Source organism: Cyprinodon variegatus, unplaced genomic scaffold (genome assembly GCF_000732505.1).
Source record: "Cyprinodon variegatus isolate N-32 unplaced genomic scaffold, C_variegatus-1.0 Scaffold766, whole genome shotgun sequence".
In the NCBI taxonomy this organism is placed as follows: domain Eukaryota; kingdom Metazoa; phylum Chordata; class Actinopteri; order Cyprinodontiformes; family Cyprinodontidae; genus Cyprinodon; species Cyprinodon variegatus.
In genome coordinates, this window is record NW_015151219.1 from 211,778 (window position 1) to 232,063 (window position 20,286).

General features: G+C 36.5%; 1 protein-coding gene across 1 annotated transcript; it reads left to right on the forward strand.

Moving 5' to 3' along the window:
• Positions 1-4,556: 4,556 nt before the first annotated feature.
• rp1 (retinitis pigmentosa 1 (autosomal dominant)) lies at positions 4,557-14,133 on the forward strand. Its single transcript, XM_015395876.1, has 6 exons — positions 4,557-5,216; positions 7,625-7,784; positions 8,663-9,688; positions 10,985-12,097; positions 12,443-12,622; positions 13,553-14,133. Exons 1-6 carry the CDS (start codon positions 4,557-4,559, stop codon positions 14,131-14,133), a joined length of 3,720 nt encoding a protein of 1,239 aa, XP_015251362.1.
• Positions 14,134-20,286: the final 6,153 nt, after the last annotated feature.

A 20,286-nucleotide genomic window follows, 5' to 3' on the forward strand; every position in this document is an offset into this window, starting at 1 on the left:
GAGAACAGGATTCAGAGGATAGAATAAGATGGAGTCAAATGACTCCTGAAAATAAAAAGCCAAAAGAAGAAGAAGGAGGTTATCAGAGATAGACCAAGATTGAGAGACACTTTTATGGGGAATCTGATTTGGGGCTCCGCTTGCAATTGAGCACATCTCCCACCTGCCACCACAGTACCAATAATTTCTTAGATTACACCATCTTGAATGTTTTTACTTTGTCTTTTTACAGTAATTAAGGGTTGTGCATTTATGGTCCCCCGCTTTCCATATGTTAATTTCCGCCAAATTGATACTTTGAAATAAAAATATTGCTGTATAATGTAGTTTGTGTCATTAAATCTGATACAAAGAATCAAACGAAGGAATCAACAGTGTATTGCTACAGAATAGAATGTGATTTAAAATTTACTAGCTCAACTGGATATCCAATATAGGTGCAAGTATCCAAGTTTGACTTAGTCCTCATAGGGACTTTAGTCAAGAACTGACATCTTACCCAGTCCAGACTTTTTTTATTAGAACCTGCTAAAACCTTGATTTGCATGTATGTGGCTATAAGGCATTTAGATGGGAACTTACGGGTGCCTTTTGGATAACTATCTTGCATAACCCAAGTAATTCTGCTGAGCCGACATCCTCCTTTAGGTTTGAATGCAAGTCAGCAGAAAATTCCTGGTTCCTTAATTTACAGATACTAAAGCAGTAAGACAGCCTACAACTATTACAAAAAAACCCCCCCAAAAAAAACACCACTCTTGGCTCTGGGCTTTGGTTCTTTATGAAATATGCAATCGGATAGAAACCTTTTAAAAAGTCCTGCTTCATTTTGTCCACAAACAATTATTGCTTCATTCTTGACAATAAAAATTCTCCTGAGAATCATAAGAAATGTGTTGGCTTTCTTTTTCAACAGTAGTGGTTTTGGACTTTGGGCTCCCATGGATGCCATTTTAAAATCCTCTCTCTTATTTGTGAGTCATGATCAAGATCTGAGAAGTTATTTTCTGTATTTCATCACGTTGTTCTTTCCATTACAAGTATTTGTTTAAAAACAAAAGAAACATGTAAGGAGGCAACTACATTTTTTAGATCAATCTATATGTTTTGTGTTACAGTTCTACTTTTATGCTTCTTGATAGCAAAATAATTATTTAATATAACCAACTTATATCAGTGATGCTTTGGTCATAATTTACGAATATTCTGATCTACATTGTGACTTGTATTTACTGTTTGTTTGCAATCTACTCCTACACTCTAAACCTTCCAGGATGCTGCACATGTTGGTTGGGATTAAGGGCAGCCTATACACAGCTTGGACAGGTGGGAATTGGCACCATGCCTGTAACCTGAAAAGCAGTGACACAACTTTCTGCTGCAGATTTGAATTAGATCATTTGTCCATTTAATTTAAAGGCAAATCCTGCTCTATTACAATATATATACAGTATATATATATATATATATTTTAATGGCGATGGGCCAATGCCAAATCATTTTTCAGTTTTTATACTTCACTGTTAACATGGTGTCATGTTTACAAGTCCTAATTCAGATGTATTGTTTGTCCTGAGGTCTAACTAGAGTTTCCAGTACCTGCTGCCATCTAAAAGTACTGCTTAAAGACTTTATTCTGCCTCCTGCTGTCAGCAGGTGCGCAGAATCTTCAAACTAATCCCTATTAGGCCAAGACCTCACAAATCTGATTATGGGACGCCCCCTTCAAATTCAGAATGGTTTGAACCACCTGTGAAATCTGTGGAGAACGATATCACCATCATTGTACCCAGAATATGTATTTAATCCCATGAACTATCACAGTTGTTCTCAGCTCCTTACTATGGATATTATTGAGGTTTACTAACATGTGTGCACTCCTTTTTTGTTTTCATGTTGGCTTTGAGCACAAATAATCAAATAGAAATGAACTGTTTGTAGTTACAAAAATATATTGTAATATAAAATGTCAAATCAATTTCCTATCCATCTATACAAATGTATTTAGACAAGAAAAATTATATTGTACCAATTGGGAAAGGAAAGGGTTAATAGTTCTTTTAAATTTTATTTGAGTTAAGGTTTTATATTGTTTTTTTTATTTCAAGTGTATTTATTTTTTCACCATCCTTAGGTGCTGATCAAGTGTTAGCAAAGATTAAGCAAATTGGCCATGATGTTGCATGTCCCAAAATAGCCCTCCAACTCAGCTGAGAGGCTTTGATCAGCCGTAAGAGAAGCAAAGGAGGCACACTTTGAGTTGGTTTTGCTTTGCTAAAACAAGAATAAATGCCCATTTTTGGTAAGTTTTTATTATTTCATCAGCTGATATAATAGTTTTAACATTAGATGTTAACTTATGCTTTTAATCTAATGTAATCTGTATTGTAAAATTTTTGTAATCTTCCTTTACGTTTGAGCCATGGAAGGCCGCTGTCCATATCTAGATTGTTGCTGTTGACAGTATTTTGAGGAGAGCTATTGGTGTGAAATAGAAAGGGTATTCAGTTAGATTGCTTTTTCTTAAAATGTTAATAGATATTTTTCCTATAAACTTAGAAAAAGACTATGATTATGCGGAAATATGAAAAGTAACATATTTTCTTATGTAAAGGCACAAATGCATTACTTATGTTCGCTGTATGGAGGTTTGGTATTATTTATTTTCAGTCAAGAACTTCAGTTTAACTTTCAGCTAACTTGCTCAGCATTATCAGTTAAACCTTATGCAGCCACACCAATCATAAAGAAAAGCCTAATATCCAGGAGCAGATTTGAGCCGTTATGGTTATTTTCAGTACCCTGGAGAAAACTCAGAGGAGCAACCCAGTAGGTTTTCATACTTTTCGGTACAACACAAGAATTATATGAGAAAACAGCTAAAATTGAATACCAGACATAAACAATGAACATAGAAAACAAAAGTAGCTCAGTATGACCTACAGGAATTTGACTTTTGGTTCTGTGTTCAGTCTAATTCTGTAGCCATGCTCTGTTTAGTCAGTTTCCAGGATCTCAGTGTTTCTTTGTATACTCATTCGTATTTTCAGTATATTTTGCATTGTATTATTCAGTCTCCAAAGCATATTCTCTATATATTTGAACATGTTCAGATCCTTCTTTTGCGGCTATTATTTTCTGGACATTGCAATTTCCCCTTGTGTCTTCTGTTGTATTTTTATAAGGATTTTTACATTTAATAAACATCCAGTAATTCTGTTTGACCCCCCCCCCCCAACACACACACCAATTTGGGTGCATGTTAACAACAAATCAAGACTTAAAGTGTAATAACTCTCAGTCAATAAGACTTTTGAGAGTTAACACACAACAGAGATATCCATATTGAAAGAATAAACAGAAGACAAATTTGAAAGATTTATAAAAGCATTCGAAAATTCTTGACAAAAAATGTTTAACCAGTTATAAAAGTTTATTTATTTTTATTAAATAAAATAATAAATTTTTATATATTTGAGAAAAGAAAAAACATTGGGTTGTATGCATTTCAGATAGTGGTTGGAAAAGACACGTACCCTAAAAACTAAAACTCTGCCTCAAGTTCTCGATTTTTTTTGGAAATAATCAAAAATCTTGCTTGCAGGATAACAAAGAACTTACATTGGATAGTAGGGAATGATCAGATTGAACAACTACTAACTATAATTTAGATGTGATTTGTAGACTTTAGAAATTATATCATTGCTTACACATGGACACGTTGCAAAGACAGAGCACTTCAATCACTAAAGTATATTAAAATGATTATTAAAAAAAAAGTATTAATGAATATGTAACAGTAACAAAAGATGTCAAAAAATTATGTGTTTGATATTCTTAGTTAACAGAGGCCCAAGCTTTAAATAATTTGTTTCATAAAAATCAAGCAAACAAAAAAATATCCCCAGCATACGGTGGCCCTGAAGTGAAAACCACATAAGCAAATCTTGAAACACAACTACAACTTAAATGTTGTGAAAAAAGTTTAACAACATTTTCAAAAACTAAAACTGAAATAATATTTTCCGAATCACAATGAAATTAGCTTACAGGAAAAAAAAAAAAAAAAGAAACGGATACCTTGCTGATTGGTTGGTGGCATTGTTTGGTTTTTAAACACCAGAAGTCATTCTGCTTTTTTTGTCAGAATGACCTCCTGTTAAAAAGCCAAACAGGGCCGTCGTCCAATCAGGAAGGTCTCATGTTTCTTGTTAATGCCTTTGTGTCTTTGGATACGTTGTTGTGCTTTTTAAAATGTTGTGTTTTTGAAAATATGTAGTTTTTTAATTTGTAGGTGTGTTTAAAGATTTGTTGATGTGATTTCCTTCAGGGACACCATGCTGAAAATGTATTTTCAGTCAAACAATTTAATATATAGATATATTTTTAAAGTTAGTACTTTCAAACATTACAAAAACTAAAAAGTGTTGACCTATCTCTAGTAAAAAAAAAAAATAGATTTCATAAAAGATGGAATTTAATTGATACTCTTTTTAGAGCTTAAAAATAAAAAAAATCCTCAATGTTTTTCTTCTTTCTAGCCACCTCCTTACAATATGAGCAACACACCCGTCCAGGACCCTCCAGCCCACAAGATGTCTTCTAGTAGTGGTCAGATCTTACCCTCTAGGCCTGCACAACCCAACTCTGAACCTCCAGCCTCTAAACGTGTGTGTTTCTACAAAAGCGGTGACTATCAATTCATTGGGCATCGTATGATAGTCACTGCCCGCACCTTCAAGACATTTGATGCCCTGCTGGATGCTCTGTCCAAAAAAGTGCCTCTGCCGTTTGGTGTACGAACCATAACCACACCTCGGGGAACTCACTTCGTCAAAGCTTTGGAAGACTTACAGGACGGAGGAGCTTATGTGTGCTCAGATCAGAAACGTGTGAAGCCACTAAATCTGGATGAGGTGAACCGTAGGCAGCTTCCTTGGAATGCCACAAGGCCGCTCAATGCAGGAGGGCGAAAGAGACCGAAGCTCCGCTTTCGTCAGTTTGATAATACAAGCAAGAGGCCACTGAAGGTCACAGAGAGAGCATCTGTACGGACACCCAGGAAGCTCCTAGTTATCAAAAACAGGGATCCGACAGTTAGACAATCTGTTGTCTTACAAAGAAAAACAGCACCAACGTTTGATGCTTTACTGGATTACCTCTCTCAGATCCTCCAGTTTCCAGTGCTGAAACTCTACACCACAGATGGTAGACGGGTGAGTGGTTCATAAACATTAAAATACAATCACTAGAAATAAGACACAAGAAAAGTGCTACTTTGATAGAATCTGAATAAATATGATGAGCTCCTTTGCCAAAAATCTGGACCAGGGTTAGATGCACGGGTAGAAAAATTTGTATTATTTCTCCTCTATCAGTTGCATGGCTTTGTACCAGGACCTTAAAGATACAAGATGTGACTTAAAGTTTTACAGATAAGTTGTAGTTTGTGAGTGCAACTTTAGCTGTTTGGTAGACTGGCACAATAACTCTTTCAGGTAATCAAACACATGCTGATTCTGAACAGGAAAAAAATATAGGAAAATATACAGTTGGATAATTATACACACTGAATATATGTGAAAAATTAGAGCGGATGAAACAGAATCAGGACAATTTCCAACAATGCAAATTTAAATGTTGTTTTAATCACCATTTGAAGCTAATCATAAACTTTTTTTATGATTGGCCTAAACTTATCTTTGAATGATGATTAAGTAGAATAAGCAAATAATGACGGCCAAATAATTGATTGAAATTTATATATTTATATAAATTTATATATGTATATACCTTTATATATCTGTGATTATCCTGCACAGAACTTTGTTTTGCTGTGGTTGCCTTGTAAGTGCTTAACAATTAAGAATTGATTGGATGGGATCCTACTGTATGGTGTAGCTGTAGTAAAAGTGGCAAAGCCTCAAATACAAACATAACTTATACTAATGATAACCTACAAGTTCTGTCAACCCTTTGCATGTATATTTTCCTTCAATCAAAACAAAAAAGTATTTTATGACCTATAAAGGACAATATTGTTTAGAGCAGAATTTTATTGGTTATAAGACAAAATTTGATCTCATCTTTTGAAAACATGTTAAAAAACACAAAAAGATCAAATGGCATAAAATACCACAAAGTTGAATAATGAAAGAAAAAGTAGTGGATAACATTTTTCATTGTTCTATTGTGAAAAAGCTTTATTAGTTGAAAATATATTAGATGTTTGAATAAAAGCAAAAAACAAACAAGAAATAATTTGAACAAGTAATTGGTTCTCTGAACACATCTCTTAGATGTGTTGTTTAATCTGGGGAAGATTTAAAAGTCAGTGATTGCAAAACTACCAGATATCAGATTCAGTGCAGGCTCAAGAAAATGCAGTTTAAAGCCAGGTGAAAGAGATTTTCACTTTTAAAGAAGAAAAACAATACACAAAACAATTTTATTCTTATATTGGGTATGACATTATACTGGTCAGTTGTTAGACACAGCTATTTTAGGTCTTTAATGATTTGTCTTTACAATGTTAACTTTCCAAGAGTTTAATATCTCTGTCAAAGCGCAGTTAGCACCATGCAAAGGAATGATCTGCAACCTCCTTAGGCATTCCTAATCTGTTGCAATTCTTAGTTCTCAGAATAACAGGAGGAGACTCGGAACTAAATCAGGCAGAGATTTGTTTGAGATGTGTAGCTTCTCGTAGTGTTCACCACTAGACTATTTTCAGTTCAGTTATTCATTTTCAAAGAGACCATCTCATCCCATGAGTTTCTGATCACTGCATTGCACCTGGTCTGAAAAGCTCAAGGAACTTTTCAGAAACACATTGGGAACATTGACCATATGATCATTTTAAGAGAAAATAAACTGTAAAAGATTGGGTGTTAAAAATTCAAAGTCAATATGTTTTGTGCTAAATGGAGTATTTACAACTATCCTGAGCGTACATCTGCTCTACTGTTGGAGTTAATAGTTGGTGAAACTGCCATGCAGTGTAACTTTTACTCAGTATGGTGTCGATTAACTGCCAGTCTTTGAGATATGCTCTGATTTTGACCCCAACATTAGTGAAATTAATCCTGAAAAGTTGACACTTGCTATAGAGTAAGTTTTACATTCATTTAGAGTTGGACGTGGAAATGTTATCTGAAACAGAGTTATATTCAACTCTGTAGGTGTTAAAGTAACCCTTGGTTTTTTACTGGTGTACAGAGAATGCATCACACGTTTGTTTTAATTTGTCGAATGTTTCCAAAAAGATTTTTAAAAATCCTGTTAACGTCCTCCACCCAAGTAAGTAAATGTTTTAATCCAGAATGTCCTTCAGCAACAACAAGCCTCCTAGAGTAACACGCACAGATTTCAACACGTGCTCTGGTAAAGGCTTGACAGTGTGAATACATTTTAAGTAGTCTTGCCTTGAATACAGTAGTTTTCAGAGCTCAGGCATATGAGTATAAATAATATGCAAAAAGTAAAATATTATTTTCAAAGAAACAAATGTTTTGTGTCTTATTCGCCGAATTGTTGCACTATTTCAATATTTCTTTTTAAATCCAAAAAAAGCTATTGATGATCTCTATCTTGTGTTTAACTTTCCTCCAATTTATCTGTCCAGGTTGATGGCCTTGCTGCACTTATCCTCTGCTCTGGAATAATTGTGGCAGCTGGCAATGAGCCTTTCAGATTAGGAAACCAGCGTTTTAACAGAGCAGGGCACACACCCCAGATCATGTATGTGAACCACGAGGAACCATTGCCAATGCAACCTAAAATGCGTAAGTGTTGATTATTGTTATGTTGAAAAAAATAGAAACATACTGAAAAATGAAGAAAAAAAATCTGAAAGAGGGCATAATACATTTTCTGTTCCTTTATAAATAACAGAAGCTAAATTAAGGAATATCATTTAAGTTTAAAATTAGTTAACTCCATTTGATAAAGTAAATTGGGACTAGCATTTCACAAATTTTAATGAAAGAAAATTTTGGCCAATATTCAGATCTTTGGCCAGGGTTTAAGCTACTTATTGTACAAATAACCGCAGGGCCAAAGATTCTGGTGTCACATTAAAGGCTTTCCTTTTCCTTATATTTGTGTATTAAGCCATTTTAGCTCTGCATAAAAAAAAAATCTTGATACTTTTTAAATTTTACCTCATTACTAATCCAACTCTATTTTGTGCAAAGTGATAGCTTTAAAATTGTGTTAAGAATCATGGAAGTATTTAGAACCTACCTTCTTTAGCTTTGGAACAAACTTCCCCAAAGCCTAGGTGGTGTAGAAACTATTGGCTCCTTAAAATTAGAACACATATTTTTAATTATTAGTATTTTAGCTTAAGCAAAACATAAAGTTATCTCAGAATTGAACTTTTTAAAAATAGTTCTGTTTTAAATTAAAGATTTTATTTATTCTTATAATAAGAAAAAATATATGTATATATTTTCTAAACAAAAGATTTTCAATACATCTTCCCTTTTACTTCAATTGCTTTCATTTTCTTCTAAGGATTTTGGATTACTTTATGAAATGTGATGTATAAATTATTTTGCCTGGCTTGAAATTAATGCAATATAATATTTATTTGAAAATGTCTTTTCTCTGTCTTGCTCACATGTACTCATTTTTTTTTGTCAAACAATTTCCCATGCAGAGAAGCGTAAGAAGTCCTTATCCAGTGGAAGAGGCTCCAGAAATTTCTCCATCTCATCAGAGCGATTCATCGTTAACCAGATAAACAGCTCTCAGAATGAAAGCTTGAATGGCTACCTGCACCGTCCCAGCGGGCCATCTGAAACAGAAGCTCATCAGCATCACGCAGCCATGGAGACATGTGGACCTGAGGGGGGAAATATTGAGCACAGTAACTACACCGTCCCTCATGATGACGACATTGAGAAGTCTTTCCGCATAAATCAAGACGGCAGCATGACAGTGGAGATGAAAGTTCGTCTGACAATCAAGGAGGAGGAGATGCTTCACTGGACCACCACACTGAGCCGCTCCGGCCTGGCTAAGAATACAGTATGTGCCTCCCTTTCTGGGTCAGACAACAGCTCACCTGACTCAAATGATGCCTTTGCCAAAGACTCCACAGGTATTCAAGAGCATGAAAGAAAAGTAGAAAACTATCATGACAGAGGTACAAAAGGTGTTGCCTTTAATGATGAACGCAGCTACAAAAGCTACAGCTCGACAACTTTGGACAGAGAAATAACACGGTTTAAGCGCACTCCAACACCAGGGCCACAACATGTGAATGAGAGGGCTTCTATAGAGAGTATGAAAATGGTTACAGAGACAGAGGTTAAACAGAACACCCTGGGACATTACTCATATATGGAGAGAACTGCTGACGGCGAGACTACCGAAGGATATTGTGTTGTTAGACACAGCAGCAGCAACAAACCAGTCCCTAGAGCTCGTAGGACGCCATTGTCAGGAGTGAGCAAAAGAAGCTCCTCTGCCGGATCATCGGGGGTCGCTGAGGTCCTTCACATAAAAAATGATGGAATGGAGGTTACAGAGACCGTGATGCATATTTACGAGAGTCAGGGCTGCTATGACAACTATGTTGCAAATGAGGAGTTCAGTGCAGATGGCACTTCACCGGTGGCAGAAAGCAAACCATCCACTACCTCAGGGCCTAACTTGTCCAGCAATGACTGTGATATAGATTGTAACTGGCATCCGCCCACCACTGACTCAGTACAGAGGGAGAAAGAGGAGATTCTATCGCTATCATCAGGGCCAGGATCTTTGACACATCAGTCTACAAACAATCTATCTTCAGTAACTAAGAAGGAGGTTGTCTGCTCAAAGATGTTGGAAGCAGTTAACAAGGATAATTCTGTTAAAAGTACCCAGAAGAAAAGAATTGCTAAGCCTCTTTGGAATGAGAAAGGTTCAGCTTCAACAAACAGCTCAGATAGAAAACATCAAGAAAGTACAAAAGGATCATCAAAGCAGAGTAAATATTCATCTACTGACAAGCTGAGCAGCAACACCAGTGTAGGGAAAAAAAGCTTAAATTCATTGGAGGGATCTAAAAGTTTGCTAAACAATAAATCAGTCAAAACGTCTGAATCTAAGAAATCAATAAAAACAGAAAAAATGTCCAAAAATGCTTCAATCTCATCGCTCAACCCTGGAAATACAAAAATTAACCCGCAGAAGAAAAAAAGCCAGAGCAAAATAGCAGCAAAAGATAATGGCCACAATATTAACACTCCAACGGGAAGGCCTCAGATGAAGAAGAACATGTCAGACATCTTACAAACCACAAAAACACTTTCCCCCAGTAAAAAGACAGTCAGCCGGCCAAAGTCCATGACCGAATTTGCACCATCACCAGCCAAATCATCTTTAGAACAGAGCGAGAATGCCTCATTACCTTCTTTAAACCCCTCTCCTTCGGAAATACACCAATATGTTGAAAACTGGTTGGAAAAAGTCAGCCAGGACCCTGTGCTGTACACAGAGGATATGTTAACAGATGAAGCAGAAACTCGTGAAAAGGTAGTATTTAAGATAGGTGGCGATTCAGAATCAGATGAAATAAATCAATGTCAGACTATATCAAACGATGCAATGAAAAAATCCTCCTCGTGTTTATCAGTTCCTCTTTGCCATGGGGGGCTGGCAACATGTGAACAGATAAGCCGAGGTCTTTGTGTTTCAATGCCAAGTGTCAGGGCAGACCCAGAAAACCACGAAAATAAACTCAGGTTACACAAATCTGTTGACGCCATTGGTCCAAATGAAGGTGAACCATCTTCATCTAACTTGTTGAGTCCTAAGGCAAAGCTAAAACCAGTTCTTCGTCAGGTTTGTTCATCAATTCAGTGCATTAGAAGAGCATCTGCCAGCAGCACTGACCCCACTCTTAAAAATTCAAGCAGTCTTCCAAATTTCTCAACACAAGTTGCCTCAGTGTTTGGCTCATCATGTAAAGCCTTTGTCTCATTCTTGTCAGTAATGACACTGAGAGATAACTTGGAAAGTTCCCAACTTGGGGAAGGGAACCAATCAAGAACCCCTTCAGAGGCCATGTTAATGATGGAGTCCCTGCAGAAGATATCTGCTTTAGAAGATGAAGAAGAGCAAAGGGAAAGTCTTACCAACTTGCAAAGCAGAGCATCTTCCAAACTAAGAGAGAGCTGGAAGGATTTCCAGACTCTCAGGGAGAGGCTGGAGAGTGAACCACTCTCTCCCAGAGTTTCAGAGACTGAGTTTGCACTGGATGTGGTCTCTGAAGGTGGTGATGCATTTGATGATCAACAAATGGTCCTCAATGAACTCATGGAGGAGCTGAACATGCCGCAAGACCTCAGAGAGGAGATCGTCTCCACAATCCAACAAACCAAAAGTTTCTACCCTGCTGAGGAGAGCACTTTTGTCGAGACTGTTAGAAACCAGTCAGAGTCAGAGGAAGATGTAGAACGATTTGTTGAGGAGTGTGAAGAGAAAACTAAAGATTCAGCAGGTTCTAGAAGTACAACAAGCGACTCAACTGAGCAACAAAACCCTGACAGAGTCAACCGGGATGAAATGTCAAAAAATAGTGGAGACTCAAAAAGATATGAAGCACTTACAAATAAGAGGCAAGATGAAGAAAAGATAAGTCATTTTGGAAAGAAAACAGATTTAGATGTGAAGGAAAATGAGTACTTGAAAAGTGAATCGGACACAAAGAAGGAGGTGAAAACAGAGATGTTGGAAGATTCAGAGGAAGGGAAGGCAAGTGTTGGGAAATCTGCCAACAAAATAGAGGAAGATAAAACATGGAATGGAGAGGTTACAGAGCAGAGATCAGAGGAAGAAACAAATTTTGAAAATGAGGAAACAGGAAATGAGGATAGTGTTGAAGATACAGATGAGCGGGAGGGGGAATGTGAGACAGAGGAGGAAGGAAACTGTCAGGATAGGGAGACTGAAGAAACTATGAAAAATGAAGAGGAAATAAATGAAGTGGTGGTAGAGGAAGAGGAGAATGGGGAGGAACAGGAGGGGGAGCAGGGGGAGGATTATGAGGAGTCAGAGGAGGAAGAAAACTGTCAGGATAGGGAGCCTGAAGAAACTATGAAAAGTGAAGAGGAAGTAAATGAAGTGGTGGTGGAGGAAGAGGAGAATGAGGAGGAGCAGGGGGAGGAAGAGGAGGAGGATCATGAGGAGGAAGAGGAGCAGGACCGCGAAGAGGAGGACCAGGAGGAGGAACAGGAGGAGGAAGAGAAGGAGGAGGGGGAGAGCGCAACAGAGAAATTTGAAGGCTCTCTCTCTGAGGAAACAGAGAAGGAAGTGGAAGAGGAAACGGGGGAAAAGGGGGGAAATAGTGAGATATTTGAGCAGGAAAACAATGAATATGACAAGACTTCAGGTGGAGCTATTTTTGAACTTAATAAGTTCAATGCTAAGAGAAGTGAATACATTTCAGATAATGCTGAGGAAAAAGATGAGGACGAGGAAGTCCAGCTAACAGCTAGCGATAGTGAAGGAAGCAGGGAAGAGGAGATGGAAAATAAGGAAGACGAAAAGAGTGAATATGAAGAAGAAAAGGAAAGTGAGAATGAATCAGATGGAAAAAAGAATGATGAGTTTGAAGATGAGGAAAATGGTGTGATGAATACAAAAATTAAATTGCTGGATGAAATAGGTGAACATGAGGATGACAACGAGCAAAACATGCCATCAGTGCAAACTGTAGAAGAAGAAGAAGAAGAAGAGAGGAAAAGTGATGAAGAAAGCAAAGCAAATCAGACATTGGAACCGATGGAAGTTGCACAAAAAGATCAGGTGGAGAAAGGGGCTGTTTCTGAAAATTTAGATAATATCCCCCCCTATCATGACTTTAAAACAATGTCAAATGAAGCTATTTGTCAGCAGCAGCACAGTAATTCCTGTGAAGAAACTGAGGAAAGTCTATCTAAATATTCCTCTGAAGGCCAGTACAATGACAAATGTACAGACACTATTCATGAGACAGATGAAGGTGGAGAAGAGGACAGAAGGAACAGTTTAACCCATCCAGTGGAAATCTCTCAGGAGCTCCTAGACTTTGTTAATGATGCTCTTCAGTCTTATTCACTTATATTCACATATGATACTCAAGGAAATATTAGAATAGCTCCTGATAATGCTAGAGTTGTACAAACTAAGCAACATTTGATACCAAAACCCAGAAAGGATAGTTCTTATGGTCTAAAATGCCTCCCAAGCCCAGTCACATCTGATTTATCTGATTACCGACCAGAGACATCGGGCAGTGGAGGATATAAAACTCAGGAGTCGATAGACATTGTCTCAGAAAGTGGAGAAGAGCCTTTAGATGAAGCAAACGGCACTGAGGGAAAAATCTTAGAACAAAGGCTTTTAAAACTGTCTGCTGCAAATTGCTCATTAAAAAGTGGAAACAGTCCTTCCAGTGATGAAGGCACTAAAGCTTCTGGGGAAGATCTTTCATATTTCAGTGCTGCAAGTTCAATAAAAGCAGAAACTGAAACTGGAACAGAAAATACACAACAAGTACCTCTAACTTTTGATAAAGACTCAGCTGATGGGGTTTTGATTGATCGAGGGAGATGGCTTCTTAAGGAAAACCATCTCATAAGAAAATCCCCCCCGGTCTCGCTGGGAATGTACAGTAATCTGGACAGCACATCTACAGACACAGGCCAGGAAAATGGAAGCATAGACTCCCCTTCATATTCTAAAACCAAGCACAGACCCCTTGCTACAATATCTTCCTCAGAGCTCGAGGAGATGGCCAAGCCTTTGACTCCAAAATGCACCTACTACAACATGCCACATGGAAGCGATTCCGACCCATTCTTAGATGATCTAAGTGTCAGGAGCATGAAACACGATGCAAGCAGCATAAAAGCAAGAGGCTTCAGGGTCTCGCCAACTGTTGACACATCCAAAACTTGGGCTAATAGAAATGGCAGTCTGTCGTCATTTGCTTCAGTTGAGTTTAAAATCCCAGACAGAAAAGTGCATCCGGAGGTTGTGTCCTCTGCAGTAACAGAGCCAAGAAGGACATCCAATGGTGAACAGGGTGCACTGCAAGCTCAGGACTCCTTGGACTCTCTGCATTTAAGATGTGGGCAATACTGCCCTATATTATAAAAAGAGAAACTCTAATTTATAAAAATGAAAACAAAAACACATTATACGTTGAGTTTTATATGTAACTTTGTCTTGTTTTGCTGCTAGAAGATGTTCTCTTCAGTTAGACTGTAATCAACAGGAACCTCAGTGATTCGTTTGGTGAATAACAGCAGTGCCTCTTATTTATCTAGAGATACAGTCAAACATTATGTTAAATATGCAGTAACTTCAGTGCTGTCTTTAAGGTGGTTACTAATGAAGTTAACCTGAAAATAAATATGATTTATTTTTTATGGATTTGATGTTTCTGACTTTCATTGCTAAATAATTAATTGAATACTAAAGAAACCTTTCTGAGTCTGCATGTCTTATAGTTTTTGAAACTGGGCAAAGGACTAAGAGAATCTTTGACAGAGAACATTCTATGTTGAAAACCTACATTCAACTGGTTTTCTTTCTATTTAGGCAACATGTAATTTTTATCTCAACACTTCTTTTATTTGAAATCTGCTGCCTCCCTGCATACAGGGTTTCTAATTAGTGTGCCTACCTGATTTTTTTCCTATTCAGCGATAATCTAACCTTCAAAAATTTCTAAAAACATTATTTTAGTTTGTAAATAGTCTTAATATATTTGTTTTCTGTGCTATAAATAAAAGTGGCTTCCAAATGTCTACACTCTCTGGCTAGAACACCATGCTCTAGGTTTTTTTATATCAAAAATGAGACCATAAAAAATCAGTTTAAATAGTTCCACATGTTCCTTAATATTTTTCTGCTCAAATTAACAGAATAAATGAAGACTGTAAAAAACAAAGAAAAAAGACAATTGAACAAAAAGATCCAATAAATAGGTTGCATAATGTATGGACATCACTTCACTTAATGCTTTCTGTAAGCCCTCTTTGATCAAATGCATTTGGTGTTTATGCTGCTGAAGATTCTCAGTCATCCAGGTAATAGTCATTCCGTAAAAGTTTAAACTTTTAAAGAATGTTTTAGTTTTAGATTTAGCTTAAAGTTTTAACTTTTACAGAATGACATTTGGTGTTTGGTTTTATTTGATGGAAGTACATCCCACAACTTGATTTAACAATATTTGCCAATACCGCAGCAAGCAGAAATGTCTTAAATCTATCAGTTTGTGAGGAAATATCTTGTCTAAAGACTTCCATAAATTACCTTATTGATGTTCAATTACAATTTATTCTGAATTGAATATGATTCCAAAACATTTTTACCTCTATTTAAATAATATCTTCCTTATTTCAATGTTTACTCCAACTCAGTGTTGCAGATCAATAAAGTCATATTTCTAATAAAGTGTTGGGAAAAAATAAGATGAGTTTGGAGTTAAAAATATAAATAATCATATTTATAGCACCTCCACAGATGTATCTCAATCCATTCAGAAGATACCTAACACTCATGGCAAATGGCTTAGGGGTTGCTCTGATATAGGTTTCTTCTTGTTAAAGGGCCCCTATTATGCAAAATCTGTTTTAAGATTTTAACCCACAATGCTATTCCTTCATCACTGTGCCAAATGTTGGATTTCACTTGATTTATGCAGGGTGATGTACTCCCTATGAATCCTGCTCTCTGACCAGAAGCTTCTCTCTTTCCTGGATAAATTAGTAGCCATCACCCTTTTATATATTGGGACAGTAAATTCCGCGACCTCCAGGAAGCTATGACTTTTTTCAGGCCTGGTCCAGGAAACATTATGCTCAATATCACTGATCAGAGAGCAATGATGCAAAGCAGATGCAAAGCAGAGCGTGATTATTTCTGCGTTGCGTTCCAAGTTAAGATGAAGATGAAGTAGCTCTTTTAGCAGCTAATCTTCACAGTGACAGCAACTGTCCATCTTTTACTAATCTCTAAGTTCTTAAAGAACTTTATTAGAAAATTCACACAAACACCACCTATAGGTGCTAGTGCAACAGCCATATGGTCGATCTTACAGTATCTCAATAAGTAGTTAATGGTTCTATTACTAATTCATATTGGTGTGGCCTTTATTATATTGTACTCGTTGTTTGGTATATTAGTTCATATTCAGCAACATTTAACAATAAACCAGGCCTCATGGGCCGCTCTCCTACAGGTTTTAGAGGTTTCCCTGCTTGAGCACAGCTGATGTCCATAATTGTTGATTTGCAGGCTTTTTTGTGAACTGCAATCATCAGAATAAGCTGTACTGGAGCCAAGAATAATTGAAAACTTGTAGGTCATTTGCCCTTGAGGACCAAACTTTAAATATGCTTGCTTTCTTGATCACATCTTTATTAAAGAACATTGGCATAAAAGTCTAGCTACACCTCACATTCAACCGGGTTGCATCCTCACCTGTGCTCCAAACACCACACATGATTGGATATCAGGCCAAGACAATCTATCATGCTTAATATTGCTGAATTGCAACATGATCCCAAAACATAATTTTAAGATCCACCTTGAAAACGAAAGGGCCTCTTGAAAGATAAATATGAACTTGACTGTGTGGGTTGATCACTAGGACAAATTTAGAACATTAAACCTTATTTAGACTCTGGCTGTTTGGTTGGACCTACATAGAATCAAAATGGAATTCAATCAGCTGAAAGCACGATGGATTGTGGGTAAGGTGTTTTTGGGGGCTTTTTTTCAGCTATGTTTCAGTGAAATACATACAAATTTGCACCCAAAGGTTTACATTTGGTTGTAATCGATGGAATTTAAGACATTCTCACAAGGAAATATTTTGTCTTGCAAACTTTCTTCGTTATCCTGACAAATAAAGAATACAGGAGAATTCTGTCAAATGTAGAAGATAATCAGCACTTGAAATATATAGTTTCTTCAGCTTCACGTCTTTCATTCAACTTTGAAGAAATGTCCAGTTTACAAAGTTGTCCCCTACTTTTTTCACCAGTTATGATGACCCTAATGTGCCCTGGAATGTCTGTAACATAGTGAATGTACTCCTAATTACTATTTCCCTAACTGATGCCTTTGCACAGTTTGATTTAACAATATACAAAGCAGTTATTCAGGTAAATTTTACTTGCAATTTGCAGAATGGAAAATCTCATTTGAACAATTTTTCAAAAAGCTCACTCACTGACATAACAGCAGTTTGCAAAACAATGTTTTTAATTTTATAATCTGGTTTCAGATGTAAAATTCTCAGGATATAGTATTTCACATTATCTAGTCATATTTAATAAATTACAAGATGTGCTCCAATGAAGCTTATTATTTCAGATTAAAAGTATTATTATAAGTATAAAAGGTTATTAAACATTATTTTGAATGAGCACACAGTTTTATATTATTGATAGGATATAATATTTTAATTCTGAATGTTATGTTTTTTTTTTTTTAGCTGAAAGCAAAAATCATTTAAATTTTAGATCTTTTCAAAATCATAGTTTCTGTAACTCATTTTATGGTCACAAGGCTGTATCAAAGTCTGTTCTTTAGTGTTATTGATTTATCTTCACTGATTATCATCGGAACCCATTATCCACAACACTGTTTAAGCCTTTGAAGTAAATAACTAAGCAAAGCATGTGACTCTGACTTAGCCTCGGGCTCAGCTTATGATACTTATAAAAACACAGAATAACATAAACCACCAAAAGGCAAAAAAGTACAACATAAACAAAAGTCCAGAGCAGGAGCCCATGACACAAAAGTCTTAAAATCACACATTTTATTTTCACCTATTTAAGGAAATAAAAATGGGAAGATACGTTCATTATGATGATGCTGAATTCTCCAGCAATCCCTCTCAGGTTGGTTCAGTTTTATATGTTTGATTTATTTATGGCTAAATGAGGAGTGGCTGAGAGGCAAATGGTCAGCTGTCAGTGCTGCTTATGCTATTCTGATTTCAACAGGCTTCACAAAGTTACTGTTGAAGTGATTTTCTCTGGCAAGTTGATTTAAAATATATGCAACTAGAAAGTATCATCCTAAGAAAAAAAAATATGTCCAAAAAATAGAAAGTTCTATAAAAATGGAATTCATTTGATAAAATATAATGCTGTATATCACACTCATTTGTTGTTACATACTGAGAAATACAGCAAAATGTTTGTAAATGGAAAAATTACCATTCACCAAAATGTTTGTTCTGGTTTATGCGTTTCCTTTCCCTATTTTTGACTTAGTCACTCCTCCAAGCAAACTCTGCATACAGTGAGACAAAGAAAGAGATACAAAAAGAGAGGTCTTTGCTAGTGGCCTTTCTGAACATTTTCCAAAGGTTTTGCCAGTTGCTATGGATATCTGGAAAAAAAGGTCTGCTTGTTAAGTGTTCTGTTGTCACTACAGTCCAAAGGTGCCCAGTTAAAGCTTTATTCCTAAAGTGAGTGCAGCCCCCCCCCTCTCCACTGACAGATATGAGCCGGTAGCCATAAAACTCACTAAAATAAGAGGAGAAAAGTTACCATGAGAGAAAACAGTGAAGTGGTTGTTATTTAAAAGCACATTTTAGACTTTAAGCCGACTTTCAAGGGAAAATGACGTCATATATAAATAACTTTGGCTATATTAATTATGGGTCAATGATATAACTCTGAAACTCATCAAATGGTAGTGTGCATAGAAGTTTGAGAGAGAGACATCTATAGTTATGGTATGAGCTTAGCTGGTTGAATGAAAGAAGTCAGACACAGTTATTAACAAATTGATGCATTAAAAGAGGTATCAATTTAGTTTTAAGTTTTGTGTTGCCAGATTCAGGGCCGCCTCCAAATGAAATCCCTACAGATGAAATTCTGAAAACTCTACCCTTTATTTTCTAGGTGTACCAAATTCCACCTCACTTGCTGACTTAATAACACCTCTGGGGGCTCTGGTGAAGAATTACAGCTTCTCTTTGTCCTCTTTAGATTACTACAGTTTGCCCTGTGTGTAATGATGGTGACCCATTGTGCTGCAAAACTAAATCTGCACTGTCATGCCTACAAAGAGGTTTGCCCATAATGACAGAAAAGCAATCTGAAAAACATAATAAACCATGGATAAACAAACATTAACAAAATATGCATATGGTTTTACATTTTTTTGTTTAGGTAGATTAACTTTGTTGCCAGGGATCCCTTATCATGAATCATTGGTCACAAATAATGGAAAAGAATGATTGCTACAGCTATTGGAGGTACATGGTGGTGATTCACCATCATGGGAGATAAAACAAAGAAGGACTTTTGCTGCCTGGCGCCTGCGGTTTTAAGATGATCACACCATAAAAAATATTACTCCCCACAACCCGCCTTAATAGGTCGATGGTCTTATTAATTTCTTGCTTAACCTCGCTTTTTATTTATCAGCTCCTGCAACTCTCGTCAATGTTAAAAAAAAGAAACAAATAATAAATTCCCAGGATTGCCAAGAATGGAAGCTATTTGTCCCAGGTGGTGGCATCAGCAAATACAGGGTTGTAGACAATGATTACGGCCTGCTGTCTGCATTCTGCTGCAGCTGTTAGGTGACAGATCAGCAAAATACAATCCCTGCTCTGTCTGTGACAATCCTCGACAATCCTCGGCTGTCCAGCCGTGACAGAGGGGGCTCAGCATGAGCCTTGGAGCCAGAATTGCCATTGCCCCCAACACTGGTTCAGTGGTTGTTTTTCATGTGAACATGTACGGCAAGTTTGGAAAATGAGCTTAAGTATTTGACACCAAGGCCATGTTGTGAGGGCCACCATGCAATTCTTCAGGCATTTCTCTTTTTATTGCATTTGTCCATTTTAATAATATTTTATTTTCTATGTTTGAGTAAAATCCTTCGGTTTCTAAGTGCATGCCTATTTGAACAATTTACACACAAAAAATACTGTATATGCAAATAATACAACAAAATTACAAAGACTGAGGTAGCAGACTTTAAAAAAAAAAAATGGAATATCACTTGTCTTGAATTCAAGGTAATGTTACCAAACAGAAAGATACATCTATTTGGCTTTTATAGCCATTCTTTACATAAAAGTTGAAATAGGGGGTTTTAAATTTCTCCCATTTTCCTCAAGCATTTAAGTGACCAAAAGGCTAATATATTTTAACACATTTGTGTTTGGTTGTTCATAGTTCTTTGCAAAGAAAGTCTATTTATACTTTTGCAGGCATTATTTCAGATAGAGATATGATTTCATATCTACAAACAACATTCTGTAAT